This window comes from Miniopterus schreibersii (assembly GCF_964146895.1).
Source record: "Miniopterus schreibersii genome assembly, chromosome: 13".
Classification (NCBI taxonomy): Eukaryota; Metazoa; Chordata; class Mammalia; order Chiroptera; family Miniopteridae; genus Miniopterus; species Miniopterus schreibersii.
The window spans coordinates 55,350,241-55,367,937 of record NC_138113.1 but is presented as its reverse complement, the minus strand read 5'-3'; the positions used below and the strand labels follow the sequence as shown (position 1 = coordinate 55,367,937).

Genomic DNA, 17,697 nt, shown 5'->3' with positions numbered 1-17,697 from the left:
AAATTTGCATGTGAAACCATCTGGTTCAGGACTTTTGTTTGGGGGGGGGGGGTTTAATTTTTTTTATTACTGTTTCAATTTCATTAGTTGTAATCAGTTTATTCCGGTTTTCTTAATCTTCCTGATTTACTTTTGGAAGATTGTATGTTTTTAGGAATTTCTCCATTTCACACAGGTTGTTCAATTCTTTGGCATAGTATTTTCTTACCATCCTTTGTATTTCTTTGCTATTAGTTTTTACTTCTCCTCTTTCATTTCTGATTTTATTTATTTGAGTCCTCTCTCTTTTTTTCTTGATGAGTCTAGTTAAAGGTTCATCAGTCTTGTTTATCTTCTCAAAGAACCAGTTCTTGATTTCATTGATCTTTGGTATTTTTTTTCCATCTCTATGTCATTTATTTCCATTCTGATCTTTATTACTTCCTTCGTTCTACTCTGGGCTTTGTTGTTTTTTTCCTAATCCTTTTAGGTGTAGGGTTAGATTATTTATTTGAGATTTTTCTTACTTCTTGAGGTAGGCCTGTAATGCTATCAACTTCCCTCTCAGGACTGCTTTTGCTGTGTTCCATACATTTTTGGTTGTTTGTGTTTATTTTCATTTGTTTCCAGGTAATTTTTTATTTCTTCCTACATCTTATTTTTAACCCATTCATTATTTAATAACATGCTATTTAGCCTCCATGTGTTTGACTGTTTTTTATTATAGTTGATTTCTGTTTTCATGCCATTGTGATCCAAGAAGATGCTTGATATGATTTCAATGTTCTTGAACTTGTTAAGACTTATTTTGTGTCCTAGCATGTGGTCTGTCTTTCCGAATGTTCCATGTGCTCTTGAGAAGATTGTATTTTCTGCTGCTTTGGGACGAAATGTTTTGTAAATATCAACTAAATCTACCTGATCTAGTGTGTCATTTAAGGTTGCTATTGCCTCATTGATTTTTGTGTGGAAGATCTACCCATTAATGACAGTAGGGTGTTAAAATTCCCTACTATGACAGTATTGCTGTTGATCTCCCCCTTAATATCCACCAAGATTAGCTTTATATATTTAGGTGCTCCTATGTTGGGATGCATATATGTTTACCAGGATTATATCCTCTTGTTGGATCCATCCTTTCAGCATTATCTAGTGACCTTCTTTGTCTCCTTTATGGTCTTTGTTTTGAAGTCTGTTTTGTGAAATATAAGTACTGCTACCCCAGCTTTTGTTGTTTCCATTTGCATGAAATATTTTTTTTCATCCCTTCACTTTCAGTCTGTGTATTTTTTGTTCTGAAGTGGGTCTTTTGTAGACAGCATATATATGGGTCACATTTCCTTATCCATTCATGTACGCTTTATCTTTTGATTGGAGCATTTAATCCTTTTACATTTGAGCTTATTATTGATAGCTACTTATTTATTGCCATTTTATTCTTTATACCTATGTACTTCCCTCTCTTGATGGCTTTTTCTTTCTTCTTCTTAAAGTAGGCCCTTTTTCACTTTTTGTAATATTGATTTGGTGGTAATGAACTCCTTTACCTTTTTTTTGGGGGGGGGGGTCTGTGTAGCTCTTTATTTTCACCTCAATTTTAAACTATAGCCTTGCTGGATATGGTAGTCTTGGTTGTAGGTCCTTGCCTTTTTTTTAATCACTTTTAGCATTTAATGCCAGTCTCTTCTGTTCTGAAGTGTTTCTGTTGAGAAATCAGCTGACATGGGAGCCCCTTTGTAGGTCTTGCTGCTTTGAGGATTCTCTCTGTGGCATTTTCATTATGATTGTTTTGGTGTGGGGATCTTTGGGTATGCTTCCTGAGCTTGTGTAACTTTTCCTTTCACCAGGTTAGGGAAGTTTTCAGCCATTATTTCTTCAAACAGGTTCTCTATCCCTTGCTCACTCTTCTCTTCTTCTTTGTCACCCCTATGATGTGGATGTTGTTAAGCTTGATGTTGTCCCAGAGGTTGCTTAGACTTGTCTCATTTTTTAAAATTCTGTTTTCTTTTTGATGCTCTGCATGGGTGCTTACAGTTATCTGGTTTTCTAAATTGCTGTTTTGATTCTCTGCTCTTTATTCCTTCTAGTGTATTCTTTTTCTTTTTTAATTCTCACCTAAGGATTTTTTCCATTGATTTATCCATCCTCACCTAAGGATGTTTTTTCCAGAGAGTGGAAGGGAGGGAGGGATAGAGAGGGAGAGGAAAAAAAACGTTGATGTGAGAGAGACACAATGATTGGTTGCCTACTGCACACATCCCGACCAGGGCCCAGATGAAGCCTGCAGCCAAGGTACTTGCCCTTGACTGGAATCGAACCCAAGACCCTTTAGTCTGCGTGCCAGCACTCTTAACCACTGAGCCAAACCAGCTAGGGCTCTTCCTTTGTATTCTTTATTTCAGATATTGTAATCTTCATTTCTGACTGCTGCTTTTTTATGGTTTCTATGTCCTTTTTAATGCTTACTATCTCTTTGTCTACATTTTCACTAAGATCATCCATTCTCCCCCTAAGGTTCTTGTGCATCCTTATAACCATTGTTTTAAACTCTGAATCTAGTGTTTTAGTTGCTTCCATTTCATTTAATTCTTCTGTGCTGATTTCCCTTGTTCTTTCATTTGCGTCATGTTTCTTTGTCTTTCTATTTTGTCTCTATGTATTAGATACATCTACTATGAGTCCCAAACTTTTTATGATGCTTTATGATGAAGGTGTTTTGTCAGGCTCAGTGGCACAATCTTTCATATCACCTGAGCACCATGCTTCAGGTATGTTTCTTGTGGGTTATGTGCACCCTCCTATTATAGTTGAGTCTTGAATATTTTTGGCCCATTTGTGCTTTGAGTTAACCCTTCAGGCTAACTGGATATAAGGGTAAACCTTGATCACTGTGTATAAGAAGCTGTACAGTGGCATTCCTCCCAAGGCAGAGTTGTTCCCTGCAGAGTCTGGTACCTGCCCAAATCCCCTTTTGAGTGTGCCACCTGTGTGGCTAGTTGGGTCTAGGTCTGGTGTGGTTTGAAGCCCACCGCTGGTTATGTTGTTTCTGGGTCCACTTAGGTGAGGCTCACATACAGGTCGATGTCAGACTTGGTATTTAATCAGCCTTGGCTACCTCTTTGGAGCTACCACACTGTTCACTGTTTGTGGCTGTGTATACTGGACCTGTGTATGTGTGGGAGGGGTCAATTTGTGTATAAGGGTTGGCATCCTCCAGCTTAGAGCTGGGGACAGAGCTGTAAAATGCCCGAGGCTCCCTGAGGTCCGTCTCCACCTGTCAGCTACTGAAACTCCTGAGGTTGCCCTGTCTTCCTCCAGAGCCTTCCAAAGAAAGACTATAGCATGGGCTCAGGCTGGCCATAAACCAGAGACCCTTCTACAGGTTGCAAGCTCGGTATGGTGGGGAATCTGGGGTCGGAAGGACAGGGCCAGTGGGTCCCCTGCTTGGGGGTCACACAGGCACTTAAGGAGGAGAACGTGTCCCCTCTTTCAGAGCCAAACCACTCAGTCTCTGCCAGAGTCTCCAACTCTAGTTCCCCCAGGAGGGGCATGCCACAGGTTCGGGTTGGGTGCAGCTAGCCATCCCCTCTGCAGGATCAAGCTCAGCCATCCTGAGCTCAGGGTACAGAGAAAAAGAGTCTCCCATTGGGGATGATGCCAGCCCAGCCTGCAGAAGGGGACTAAGTACTTCATCCTGGTTCCAGACAATAGCCTCCAAGATCCTTACACTTAGCTCTGAGCAGCTCTCCCTTCCCCCTGCAGAACAGAGCAGTGGGGTGGTGTATCTGGGACTTGACAGCCTTGGTCCAAACAGTCTCCTGTTGAGTGTGGTGCCCACAAGCCTGTAGGAAGGGGGTGGGTACTTCCCCTTCACAGGGTAGTGCAGGCTGAGCTTGTAGGGGAGATTGGAGTACCCCCCCAAGCCCAGCATTATAGCCGCACACCCCAGCACCTGCCTGTCTGGTTCCCATTCAAAAGCTTTCCCAGGAAACATGCTCTGAAAGTCCCAGCTGTATGTGGCACACCAGTTTTCCTGTGTGGGTGAACTCAGTAGGATGGGGCCCACCAAGTGATTTGGCATATGGGGGGAAGGGTACTGGCTGTGCACTTAAGGTGGAGGAGACTAGCCCTCTTTCCAAAGCTGTACATTTTAGTCACTGTCTGAGTCTCCTCCAAGAACCTCCCCAGAAAAAAAGGGCCCCTAAAGTCAGTGCTGGGTGACTCCTCTGGACAATCTGAGTATGCCACAGTGGCCTAGCCCACAGTTGGAGACCAGGCAGTGCACTCCCCAGGCTAGTGCTGTAACAATAGGAGTGCTCACCCCTGGGAAGGTGGCATCTGGGTCTCCCAAGTGGACTGAATCCCCTCATTTTCACCTCCACATGCTATATGTGCTCCTCTTCCATCTCTGTTGTTCTGGGTTTGGGATCCCTGTGTGGAGTTGACACCCCAGGCACTGGGGGAAGGGAGTTTTGCAGCACGATACCCTTCTGGCTTCTCAGCCACCACACCTGGGTGTGGAGGCTAGCCCTTTCCATGTCTCTGCCCTTCTTACCAGTCTCTATGTGGCTTATCCTGTAAATACTTGGTTATAATATTTTAGTTCAGGTAGCCTTCATTTGGTTATTCAGGTCTATTGCTCTATAATTTAGCTGTAAATCCAGTTTGGGGCCAGGAGCAGGTGTGTGTAGCTTCCACCTACTCTGCAGCCATCTTGAAATCCACTTTTAGTCATTTTTCAAAGGTCAGCTTTTTAAAGAGTAACTTCTTCCATCATTCCATAAAAATGTTTTGAATATTTACTATTGTATTATCTATTGCTATGTAACAAATTACCCCTAAACCTTAATGGCCTTAAATGACAAACATTTATATCTTGAAGTTTCAGTAGTAGCAGCTTAGCTGAGTCATTCTGGTTCATGGTTTCTCATGAGTTGTAATCAAGATGACGGCTAGGCTGCAGTCATTGCTTGACTGGTACTGGAAGATTTGCTTTTAATACCTTGCTGACTGGTTACAAGTATACTCATGTTTCCATTCCCAAATGTCATTGACAGGTCACAAGATAACTCGTGTCTGCACTTACATTAATTTAAGTATCAATGTAGAGTCTTGAAAGAGTGATCTAGACTGTTTCTAAGTTATCTTTGTTTAGGCTCAGATTATAAGAGCTGCGAGATCATATATTACAAAACATAGTAACCAGTGGTAAAAAAAATCCCATTAGGTCGTGTAAAGTATGTTCTTCTAAGGGAACACATAGTGAAACACAATATGTATGTAAATATTAACACATATGCAACACGTTTAATTTTGACATATGGTAATATAAATACAAAATATGACTAAAGTACATTTAAGTTTATTCGAATGCTTTCCTTTAATATTCAAGTGCGGAAAAATATACTGCCTCATGGGCGAGTCTGGCTCAAAATAGCTGTTCAGCAAGGTGTGGCTTACTCAGATGGCTGTTGGCTTTTGGCAGGAAGCCTCAGCTCCTTGCCTGGTGGACCTTTCCCTGGTGTTCTTCAATATATTCTTTGTGGCAGCTGGCTTGTCTGCAAGCCAGTGATCCAAGAGAGACAGCAAGGAGGACTCTGTAATGCCTATTATGATCCAGTCTCACACGTTATACACCACCATATCCTTTCATTAGATGTGAGTCGCTAAGTGCAGCCCATACTTAAGAGGAGGGCAGTCAGGCTCCATCTTTGGTGGAAGAGATGTCAGAATTTGTGGACATTAAAAACCACAACTATATGCCTCCTTTTGTCTTCTCATTTTGGGTCATTTATCATTCATGTCTTAAAACAATGTTTCCCAGATGATTGAACACAACCTTTTGAAGTATGAAGAAGCAGAATTGCAATTTCACCAGTACTAGTTTCTTGATAGAATTTATGTTTTTAATTCACATAGAGGCCATTATTAGACTGGCTCTCTGGTAGCTACTGTCATTATTTTTACCTTTGTATGTGGTTCAGTCAATGAAAATATTTCAGAACCTACCATGTGGAAGGCAAAGGTAAAGCTTATTTAAGTTTTAACCCCCCTCTTACACACACACACACACTTTGCTTTATTTTTCTCTGTAGCCCTTTCCTACTACTTACCCCTCCCTCCCTCTGCTCCAGCCTCACTAGCCTCCTTACTATTCCTTGGAATTTAGCAAACATCTTTGGCCTTAGGACCTTTGCTATAAGCTGTATCTTCTGCCTGGAATGTTCTCTCAGATTTTTATCTGGTTGCCTCCCTCCTTTAAGTCTTTGCTCAAAGGGCTCCTTTCATTGATTTCCCTGGTCACCCTATTTCAAATTCCAACCTCTTCCTCAAAACACCCCTAATATCCTTAACTCTGCTCTTTTTTTCTAGTGTACTATATAATTTATTTGTTAGGTATTTTTTATTGTCTATCAGCTGGAATATCAGATCCCCAAAGGCAGGAATCTTGATGTATTTTGTCTACTTCTTTTGTAGGTGAAGTGCCTACAACAGATGTGAGTGCTCATTATATATTTTTTGAATGACACAATCACTATCTGGCATATATTTTGCCTAATATATTTTGTTTTTCTCTTTTGAACTAGAATGTCAGCTCCATGAAGGCAGTTTTTTGTCTGTTTTATTCCCCCCAGACCTAGCATTTAACACGATGTCAGGCACATAGTAAGTCCTCATTAAACAACTGTCAAATAAATGAACACACTAGGTTAGCTATCTTTTCACCTGGGCCAGTTATAATTTGTTTTTCAGAGTGGAATCAGCATTATGTTTTTTATATGTAAAGTAATACATATCTATTATTAGAAATTTCAGCCTATATAAAATAACATCTGCTGTAATCATACCTTGCTATAACTAGACATAATCCATCTTCCTCAGTTTATATATTGTTAGTTTTCTTCCATCTGCATCTGGGATATGTGTGTATAAATTTATTTTTTACAAGAATATAAAATGTTATTCAGAGAGAGTAGAAGGGAGAGAGAAAGAGAAACATCGATGTGAAAGAGACACAATGATTGGTTGCCTCCTGCACACGCCCGACTGAGGCCACGGATTGAGCCTGAAACTGCAGTACATTGCCCTTGACTGGAATCGAACCCAAGACTCTTCAGTCTGCGGGCTGACGCTCTAACTACTGAGCCAAACTGGCTAGGGCACACCTTCTGCGGTTTTTATACTAATTTAGTATGGACATCTTTACACATAATTCAATATATATCCATTTTTTTAGTGTCTATATAGTAGTATAAAGTACTGAAAATTGCCTACCCAAATAACTAAGTATAAGCTTAGCCAAATGTACATAAATTATGTCTCATACCATAATAACCCTTAGTATTTCATAAAAATACTGACTGCTAGAGAAATCTTAGAAAAGTACTTTGGTCAAAAGAACAAATGAGCTTGGCCAGGAGTGGCTCAGTGGTTGAGCGTAGACCTAGGATCCAGGCGATCGGGGTTCGATTCCTGGTCAGGGCACATGCCCAGGTTGCGGGCTCAATCCCCAGTCAGGGACGTGCAGAAGGCAGCTGATCAATGACTCTCTCATCATTGATGTTTCTGTCTCTCTCTCTCCCTCTCCTTTCCTCTCTCTGAAATCAATAAAGAGATATATATATATATGTGTGTGTGTGTATATATATATATGTATATATATATATATATATATATATAAAAGAACAAATGATATGCAGTAATTCCAGAATATATTTAAAATATAGTGCATTTTAGTTTAGAATAATGTAGGGGAGGTTTATGAATTGAGAAAATTATTAAACTAACTTGCCAACTTTTAGCAAAGACCATTACAGCTTTGCATAAAAACAGTCACTGGCCTCTAGGAACATACAATTTAGTCATACACTAAATATATAACTATGAGTAACTATACTATGAAACTGGGTGTGTTTGATGTCATAAATCTGATACAAAAAGCTTTTGTGGATTGGATTGAACTAAACTGTTAAAAGTTCAGAGGGAAAGACAATCCCTTCTGACTATGGTGATTTGGGAAAGCTTTTAAAATTCTAATGATTCTTTTATTCCCTATTATCATCTTCAGGATTATAATTAGTATTAACATTTTTTCCAGTTTGTGGGGAATCATTTGGTAAAATACAATCAATATCTTATACAAGACATTAGATAATGTAAAGGAACTGTCAAAAGTAGGGAAATGTGAAGAAGTAGAGTATTATTTCTTTTGTAAAATATTCACTGTTTGTATGTTTTTATTTTTAAGTGGCTTACTCTTTTGATTCTCTTTTTCCAGTTAAATCAGTTTAAACATTTAAAATCCAAATAATTTTTTTCTGGCTTGATTTTCAGATTGAACTCGTTTTCCAGCCAAATAACATAACAGTATTGGAAGATACAATAAAAAGACTTAGATCTGTAAGTACATTTTTCTTAAATATTTGTGAAGGAATAATTTTTATTTTTGTTAGTATAGTAAAACAAAGAAAAATTGTACATATGTTTTGACTCTCATGATTTTGTGAACAATAAAACATGTTTGTTTTCTACACTCAGCCCTGATGCTGGGCTTGCTGTTTCATTGTTACTCCTTTCTCTCATGGAGGGGGAGAGAACTTTTGGTTAGTTTTGTTAATGCCCTTAGCTGTTAATTGATTTAAATTGATAACTGAATAATTTCATTCTCAAAATGTAAAATGCATTTGTCTACACATTCATTTTGATTTTTCTTAGTAATAAATACCTGTCAGTCAGATTTTGTTGTTTAATTCTAAGTAATATGTTTTCTTTATCTAACAATGTGAAATGAAAACTGCTATTTAGACACTGTAATGTTATTATTTAAAATATTTGAAATACCTTCTCTGTAAGTATCTCTATCATTTCCTTCCAGTAAAGCATTGGTAAAAGAAATGTTGTAAAAGAAATGTTTCTAAATATACTGAAGTGAATGGGAATGCACTTGAAAGTTTATATAAGTATGGAATATCCAGCATTCGTTTAATTTATTCATTCCTTGAACAATTATTGAACAAAACTTAGATGCTATACAACTTTTTGTAAGCAAAGTAATTTTATTTCTAGGATTTGTGACTAGATCTTTAGACATTCCTGGCCTCTCTGAAATTTCTTTACCATTTTTTTTCCCCAAAATTATTGAGTAAATTTAAAGGGTACTTTTAGTTAAATAAAAATATAGAACATTCAGAAATGGAGGAAAAGAAAGATATCTAACTGCTTTTTTAAAAAAATATATCGTTATTGATTTCAGAGAGAGGAAAGGAGAAGGAGAGAGAGAGACAAACATCAATGATGACAGAGTCATTGATGAAGCCCGCAACCCAGGCATGTGCCCTGACCGGGAATCGAACCCAGTCGCCTGGATCCTAGGTCGACGCTCAACCGCTGAGCCACGCCCAGCTGGGCTCTAACTGCTTTTTTTTAAAGTATGATTTTTTAAAGTTATTTTTAAAACACCACAATTATTATTTTTAAGGATCCTGCTTGTGTTCAACTTCATGTAGAAAATGACGGTGTAGTTTAGCTTGAAATAATGGCCTAATTTTTTCTCCCTGGTAAGATAATTTTAGAGATTGAAAAAACACAAAATAAATTTTTTTTCAGACTTGATTCCTTTATCAAGACTTTAGAAGCAGACAGAGATTACTACGAGAGTGAAGCTCAAAACTTGAGAAAGATGATCAGAAGTAGATCTAAAAGTCCAAGACACCCACCTCCATCTTCCCGGGTAGGTTTTGGAAAGTTATACATATTTTGGAGTTTGTTGGTCAAACACTGACTTTTATTCTTTGATTTACCTAATCTGAAAATAATTCAAGTTGATTGACATGAATTGGTATATCAGAGAGTTTGGGAGGCATACATAGGTCTATTTGATGGATAGTGGATCATTGAAATTGGTTCTTTATCCCAGCATTAGTAGTAGTTGGGAGCTAATCAGACAAATATGGAGCAATTTAGGATGAAGCTGTTTAAAAGAGAGGTGACTTTTAAACTTGTTTATCATTTCCGTTTACTATATCATCATGTTTGCTTAAGTACTTAGAGACTGTGTACTGCCATCATGTCGAAGAAGAACTTCACATTTCTTATATAATAATTGTAGGGTACAACCTGTGATGTAGACCTTTTGAGGACAACGCGAGACCGCGAAGAGCTTAAGTGCATGCTGGAAAAATATGAGCGACATTTGGCAGAAATTCAGGGTAATGTCAAGGTTCTTACATCGGAGAGAGACAAGACCTTTGTCCTTTATGAACAGGTAAACTTGGTTTTAAGGAAACAAAATATGTAAGTAGTAATAGTTAATTCTAGATACACAATTTGTTAGGTATGCTTAAACCTGCCAATCAAATTCATTTAACTACCAGTTAAGAATTACCTTTGTTCTTAAGATATTTTTAATGAAATATATTTCCAATACAGTATATGTGTACACACACATATCTTATCCCCATAGCCATGAAAGATCATATACATAGAAAATAGTCTGACGTTTGGAATAAGATATGGAGAAAAATGTTCAATGGAAGCGTATGTTGAGTTCAAGGTAAAAAGATTTGAATTTGGAGAGTAAAAAATAGTAACATATTTTGATGTACTATCAATCACTTAAGAAACTGCCATATAATTTGTTTAATTTCAGAGAGTAACATCAGTTTGTAGTTTATCTCTATTTTTAGCTTAAAATTAATAGCTCTATTAACCAAATAGTTTCTTTAATCCACAAATATTAAACCCCATACATTATCAACATAATTTCTTTTAAAAATAACAAATTTTTTAAAGAATTACAGCAAGTTTGTGCAGGATGATGGGCTAAGATGGAGATACTGGTGGTTTTTTTTATTTTTTGTTTCAAAGTTTTAAAGTTCACTTTAGTGGATTTTATTTTAGTTTGAAGTCAAGCTTAATGACCTGTTTTTAAATAACTAAAGTGACTTTGGAGACCATGATTATAAGGCCTGTTTGCTTCATTTTATATGTGAGAAGGCAGAGCTAATGAGGTTAACTGATTTGCCCAGAAACATCAGGATTCAATCCAGATTTCCTGACTCCTGTTTGGGTCTGCTCTTTGCCATTTAATTAAGCTTGTTATAGGTGAATTTGCCCATGTGGAAATGGATCAGTCTGGGCATATATCTTAATATATAAAAGAAATGGTCAGTGTCTACTATATCATAGCATGAAATCCTTTTGATTAAATCACAGTACTGTCTTCTTTCACACTCTATTCTCAGTCTTGTTAATTTCTGCTCCTCAGCAGTCTTAGTAAGATCTTACTAAACATTATATTAGCTATTTAATGGATGATACACGATATTCTCCTCTATAATTAGCTTTATTGTTTTTAGTTAGATGAATTTAAAAAGCAGCTACCACTTCTAAGTGTGTGGGGTAATTGCTTCGCTTTGATTCGAATTCCCGTTGTCTGAAGTGTGGGGGTGATTACTTGGCTTTATTAGAATTCCCTGGTGTCTGTGTCTGTGCCATGAAACCTGAGTCAATGTACGTACCCATGGTTTTTGGGCCAGGACAGCTAAGGGGTGGGAAGGTCCTTTAATGAGAAGCCTTGTGTGCATTAGTATAAAGTATGAGATTATTTTATTGAAACCTCTGCCTTGAAAATCCTACACTTGCATAAGTATATTATAAGTTAGTGATTTTCAAATTTTTGCCATATTCCTTCTCTTCAGATTATTTTATATTGAGATTTGATGTGTAAATTAGTTAATGAGAAGCTGCCTCATTAAGCCATGGAGTGCCATGAAACACAGTTTAAAAACATTCACAGACATTGGTTTCTATTTTTGCAATCTTGTTGGGGAGATAAAGTATATTGTCTTTATTTTTTGTTACTGTAGCATAAGTAGTCTAGAAGGTATTGTAAAAATAAAATAAATGGGTATTTTTCTTTATGGTGATCACGTAAATCTTTGCTAGACAATGTTGAGTTTGAGTCCTGAGGGAGGTATGAATGGGATTTCTGTTATCTTGAAAGGGATAGAAAGGAACATTCAGATTAAAGGAATGCTGTGAGACAAATTGATAAAGGCAGGAAAATCAGCAGATAAGTGGATCAGTTAAAGACTAGAACCAAAGGTATGAGTCAGTGGAGGAAGGGGGAGCTGAGCTTGAGAGGTAGAGCAGTCTGCATACTTTTTTTTTTTTTTAATCTTTAAATTTTATTTTTGTTTAAAATATTACAGTGAAGGCCCAGATAATAAGTATCTTTGGCTCTGCAGGCCATGCGATCTGTCACAGCTATTCAGCTCTTGACTTTGTGGTGCAAAAGCACCCATGGACAATACATAAATGAATACATTTGCTCTGTTACAATATAACTTTATTTATGGACACTGAAATTTGAATTTCATATTATTTGTCATGAAATATTTTTCTTCTTTTGATTTTTTTCAACCATTTAAAAATGTAAAACCATTATTAGCTTATAGACCTACAAAAAACAGGAGGCAGGCTCGATTTGGCCTGTGAGCCAGTGTGGTTTACCAGCTTCTGGACTATATGGTGGAGCCTGGTCACTGGGCCTTACAAGGGGTTTATACTTTGCTTTATAAGTAATGGGCAGTTGTTTCTTTGTTTGTTTTGTTTTTAAAACAGAAGAAATGTAACTAAAGCCATACTTTTACAATTTTAACCTGGTAACAGTTTTATATTATCTCATACATGGACTTTATTTCTTTAATTTTTTAAGTTTATCTTTATTGTTGAAAGTATTACAAATGTCACCTTTCTCCCCCATTGACCTCCTCCATCCTGTACCCCTCCCCCCTTCACTCCCTATTGTCTGTGTCTGTAGGTTATGCATATATGCATATAAATTCTTATGTTAATCTCTCCCCCACCACCCACCCACCCTGGCCTTCCCTCTGAGATTCCTCAGTCTGTTCCTTGTTTCTGTGTCTCTGGTTCTATTTTGTTCATTAGATTCCACATATGAGTAAGATCATGTGTCACTTGTCTTTCTCTGACTGGCTTATTTTGCTTAGCATATTACTGTCTAGGTCCCACCATGCTGTCTGAAAGGGTAAGGAGGGATCCTTAGTTTTTACAGCTGCATAGTATTCCATTGTGTAAATGTTTGAGAAGATGGTTGATATGATTTCAGTCTTCTTAAACTTGTAGAGACTTGTTTTGTGTCCTAACATGTGGTCTGTCTTTTAGAATGTTCCATGTGTACTTGAGGAGAATGCCTGTTCTGCAGCTTTGGAATGGAATGTTCTGTAAATTTCAGTTAAATCCATGTGATCTAGTGTGTCATTTAGAGTCACTGTTTCCTTGTTGATTTTTTATCTGGAAGATCTATCTAGGAAAGTCAATGGGTGTTAAAGTCCTCTATTATGCCTGTATTGCTGTTGATCTCTCCTTTAAAGTCCTCCAGAAGTTTTGTTTTTGTTTTTTTCTTTCCAGCCTGTGTGAGTCTTTTCTTCTGAGTTGGGTCTCTTGTATCAGCATATATTTGGGTCTTGTTTTCTTATCCATTCAGCTACCCTATGTCTTGCAATTGGGACATTTAACCATTTATATTTAAGGTTATTATTGATAGATACTTATTACTGCTATTTTATTTCTTTATGCCTATGTTTCTCATTCTCTTTATTTCAACTTCTTATTACAGCAGTCCCTTTATCATTTCCTGCAATGCTGGTTTGGTGGTGATAAATTCCTTTAGCCTTTTTTTGTTAAGAAAGCTCTTTATTTCACCATCTATTTTTGAATGATAGCCTTGCTGGATAGAGTAGTATTGGTTTCAGATCCTATTTTGCATTACCTTGAATACTTCCTGCCATTCCCTTCTGGCCTGTAGAGTTTCTCATGAGAAGTCAGCTGACAGCCTTATGGGGAGCTCCTTTGTAGGTAACAGCTTGCTTTTCTCTTACTGCCTTTAAGAGTCTCTCTCTGACTTGAATTTTTGGCATTTAATTATGATGTGTCTGGGCATGGGCCTCTTTGGGTTCTTCTTGCTTGGGACTCTTTGTGCCTCCTGAACTTGTGTGACTTTTTCCTTGACCAGGTTAGGGAAGTTTTCTACCATTATTTCTTCGAACAGATTCTCTAATCCTTGCAACCTCTTCTGGCACCCCTATGATGCTAATATTGTTATGTTTTATGTTGTTCCAGAGCTCCCTTAAACTGTTCTCTTGTTTTTTAATTGTGGGGTTTTTTTTGGTTCTCTGATTGAGTGATTTTTTTCTACCCTGTCTTCTAATTTGCTGATCCAATCCTCAGCTTCCCCTAATCTCTGTTCATTCCTTATAATGTTTGGTGTGTTTTTTTATTTCTACTATGTCATTCTTAATTTCCTTCATAGTTCCCATATCTTTTTTCATGCTGTTGAGTATCTTCATGATCAGTATTCTGAACTCTATATGTGATTGATTGCTTATCTCCATTTCAGTTAGCTCTTCTTCTGGAGACTTCTCTTGTTCTTTCATTTGGGGCTTGTTTTTTTTTGTCTCCCCATTTTGGCTGCCTGTTTGGATTTGCTTCTATGTATTAGGTAGATCTGCTAGGACTCCCAGTCTTTTGGATGGTCTCTGGTGCAGGCCAATGCCAGATGCTATTTGTGACTGGCCTTGAGTACCCTGTTTAAAGTTTTCCACACTCCAGAGCTTCTGGTTTCGTCTGCTGGGACTGGGCGTGTTTGGACAGGACCAAGATATACACCAAGGTCTGCTTTTCCAAGCCCTGGGTCCAGAAGCAAATCAGGCAAAGACTCAAAACACCCAGAGGCTATTGTTATTCAGTGTCTTGATGAGCCTCAGACTGTAGAAATTCCACAGGGTGGGGTAGCCGATTGCTATCAGTCTCTTAAGGAGCCTCAGGCTATAGAAACTCCATAGGCTATGGCCAGAGGTTTTCCATTCTGGTGGGGCAGTTGCTTCCCCTCCAGGCAAAAGCTGCTTGGAAGGTAAATGTCTGCCTGAGAAAGATGTCCCCTGCTGTATGGTGGGATGACTCAGCACTAGGGTCCAAATGGGTGCCGTCTCAGCTCCCTTCCCCCAGCTATCCCCACTGGATTCTCCTCACACTGTTCTAGTCCACTCTGCCTTCCCTCTACCAGACCCCAAGGTGAGTGGATGCACAAAAAACTTTTTGTGTTGGCCCTTTAAGAGGGCACCATTATTTTCAGCCATCTCTCCCTGGCAGACAGAAACTCTGCTTCATTTCTCAACCAGATGTTATGTGTTCACCTTTCTCAGTTCTGGAGCTCTGGGCTGGGTAGCCCAGCTTGGGGTTTAGATGCCAGAGTTCTCAGTGGGTACCCCCAAGAGCTGTGAAATCCCCCCAGACTTTCAGCTGCTGCCTGTGGGAGTCCAGCCAGCCCTCTGGCACCTCCATACTTCCTACTAGTCTCTGTGTGGTCTCCACTTTTTATCCTTAGTTGTGAGGGTGCTTTCCAGCTCGTCTTCAGTTGCATTTGATTATTCAGGATGGTTTTTCTATATTTTAGTTGTAATTCCAGTTTGAACCTGGGAGTGTCAGTGTAGCTTCCACTGAGTCCGCTTTCACCTTGGATCCTCATATGTAGTCTTTATATGTTATCTTCATATTTAACAACTTTTCCTTCAAGAAAACTGAAGGAAGGAGAAACCATGGACTCTTTAGAAGACTGTTGCAGTAGTACATGGATGAGGTATTAAGGGACTAAACTAGGATGTTGTCAAGGAAGACTTGAGAAGATTTGAATCGAGAAAAAATGAGGGATCAATGGAAATGTCTGAAGTTCTGTTTTGAATGACTGAAGAATTGTGGTAATAGAAAAAGAAATAGCAAAGTCATTGGTGATTTGATAGAAAAGATGTTTGCTTTCAGAAAGATAGAGTATATTCAGGTAATAATCACCATGAACAGTAAGAAATTTGTGACTGGAGTAGGGAGAAAAGCAACAGCTGAATATGTAGATTTAGAAGTCATCTGCTTAGAGGTGAGTTTTGAGCCTTCAAAAGTGGATGAGTTCTTTGAATGAGAAAGCTGTAAATAGAGGGTCTTGGGAAGTTTTTTTTATTTGAAAGAGAAAAATAAGACAGGAAACTAAGGCAGAACAATGTTATAAGACCAAGGGAGAAAGAAATTTCAAAGAGGGTGTTGAAAACAATGTCAAATGGTACCAAAATATTAAGAACAGGAACTGAGAAAAGGCCATTAGGTATGGGCAGGTCATTAGTTGAAATGCTGCAAAATGGTGAGTGTGGGAGCCAGGTTACAGTGGGGTGAGAAAATGGGTAGTAAGGAACAGGCCGTGGTAGAGACACTTGAAAGAGAGAGTGGCATAAGATGGTAAATGGGCACAACAGGATTAAGTGACAATTTTTCAAGATTTGGGAGCCCTGTGCATGGTTGAAGTCAGGGGAGAAAGAGCCAGTGGACAGAGTGCTATTCAAAGTGGGAGGAAATAATTATAGTTTACTTTGGGATATCTTAGAAGACACTTCAGGAGATGAGGTCCAGGATTCTGGTGAAGGCTTAGCTCTGGAAATTGGGTTTGCATTTCTCTGAGACTTGGAGACTAGCTGAATAGATACTGATTACAATCTTATACAGTCCAAATTATACCATTATCCCATTCCCTGCCTGTTGATAATAGGTTTGGGTTTTAATTGGCTGGATATAAATAGCTATATTTATGTCTGTTCTAAAGCTTGTTCAACAGGAGTCTATCTGTGTATTTAAATAATAGGCGCAGGAAGAAATTGCCCGACTTCGACGAGAAATGATGAAAAGCTGTAAGTCTCCTAAATCAACAACAGCACATGCCATCCTCCGGAGGGTGGAGACTGAAAGAGATGTAGCCTTCACTGATTTACGAAGAATGACCACAGAACGAGATAGTCTGAGGGAAAGGCTAAAGGTTTGGAAGAATTTTATCTGTGTGAACATTTGTGAAACACAATGCAGTGACATTGAAAGCACTTTGTTTTGTTTCTGTTTTTTCACCAGATTGCCCAAGAGACAGCATTTAATGAGAAGGCTCACTTGGAACAAAGGATAGAGGAGCTGGAGTGTACAGTTCATAACGTAAAGAAAAGTCACTTTTTCACTTTGGGCTATAACCTGTCAATGGCTTTCCCTTTTCCTTTTCTTTTTATGTTCAGAGAAGTTCTATTATTTTTCTAAGATAGGGCTTCTAATCCTAAAGTACTTAAGGTGGTGTGTATATGGTGTAAATTGTCAATTCTTCATTGTTTATTCCCTTCTAAAAATGGGAGTAAAATCCTTTTTATGTTAGGTTGCAAAGTGTGCTCTTTTAAAAAAAAAAACCATTAAGGATGCATTCTCAGGAAATTTAGCAAAACTTTCATCTCTGTGTCATTAAAGAAAACATTGCCAGATACAGGGAAACTGAGGTAGTCTACCTAAAGAGTAGGTAGGGGAGAGAAAATTATGTTGAAATGAAAATTAATGAGAAAAATATATGTAAATGAACTTAATTGGGAAGCATCACCTATTTTACTAACCAAGGATTTGAGGTGCTTTATTTGAGATATTATGACTATATAAACAGAATTAAGGGAATGTGACTTTCTGTTACCATATTTAATTGAATATTTATAAGTTTATCTGCATTGTGTTTTTATAATGAGTAGAAAATTGCAGTAGATGGGGGAAACAATTTTTTTCATAATTCCACTTTATAGCTATAATTTGTTAATGTTGAACAACAAATAAGAAATTTTTTTGCAAATAGGATAT

General features: G+C 37.9%; 2 protein-coding genes across 9 annotated transcripts in view; one reads left to right on the top strand and one right to left on the bottom strand.

Moving 5' to 3' along the window:
* The window catches only part of LOC308566070 (testis-specific gene 10 protein-like), a gene marked incomplete at its 3' end in the record, with an annotated part of 103,253 nt that overhangs the window by 10,817 nt on the left and 74,739 nt on the right, over positions 1-17,697 (top strand). For 5 of the 7 annotated variants that reach the window (XM_081156015.1, XM_081156016.1, XM_081156019.1 and 2 more), the window contains 5 exons: positions 8,314-8,379; positions 9,586-9,709; positions 10,088-10,243; positions 16,685-16,855; positions 16,945-17,022. In XM_081156015.1, the coding sequence (XP_081012141.1) occupies positions 9,659-9,709; positions 10,088-10,243; positions 16,685-16,855; positions 16,945-17,022 (456 nt within the window). In that variant the 5' untranslated portion in view covers positions 8,314-8,379; positions 9,586-9,658. Of the gene's footprint in view, positions 1-2,680; positions 2,748-8,313; positions 8,380-9,585; positions 9,710-10,087; positions 10,244-16,684; positions 16,856-16,944; positions 17,023-17,697 lie in introns of those variants that run through there. The other 2 variants (XM_081156017.1, XM_081156018.1) reach the window with 2 other exon arrangements.
* Positions 1-17,697, bottom strand: part of NPHP1 (nephrocystin 1) — a 128,995-nt gene that overhangs the window by 75,612 nt on the left and 35,686 nt on the right. The window lies entirely within an intron of this gene.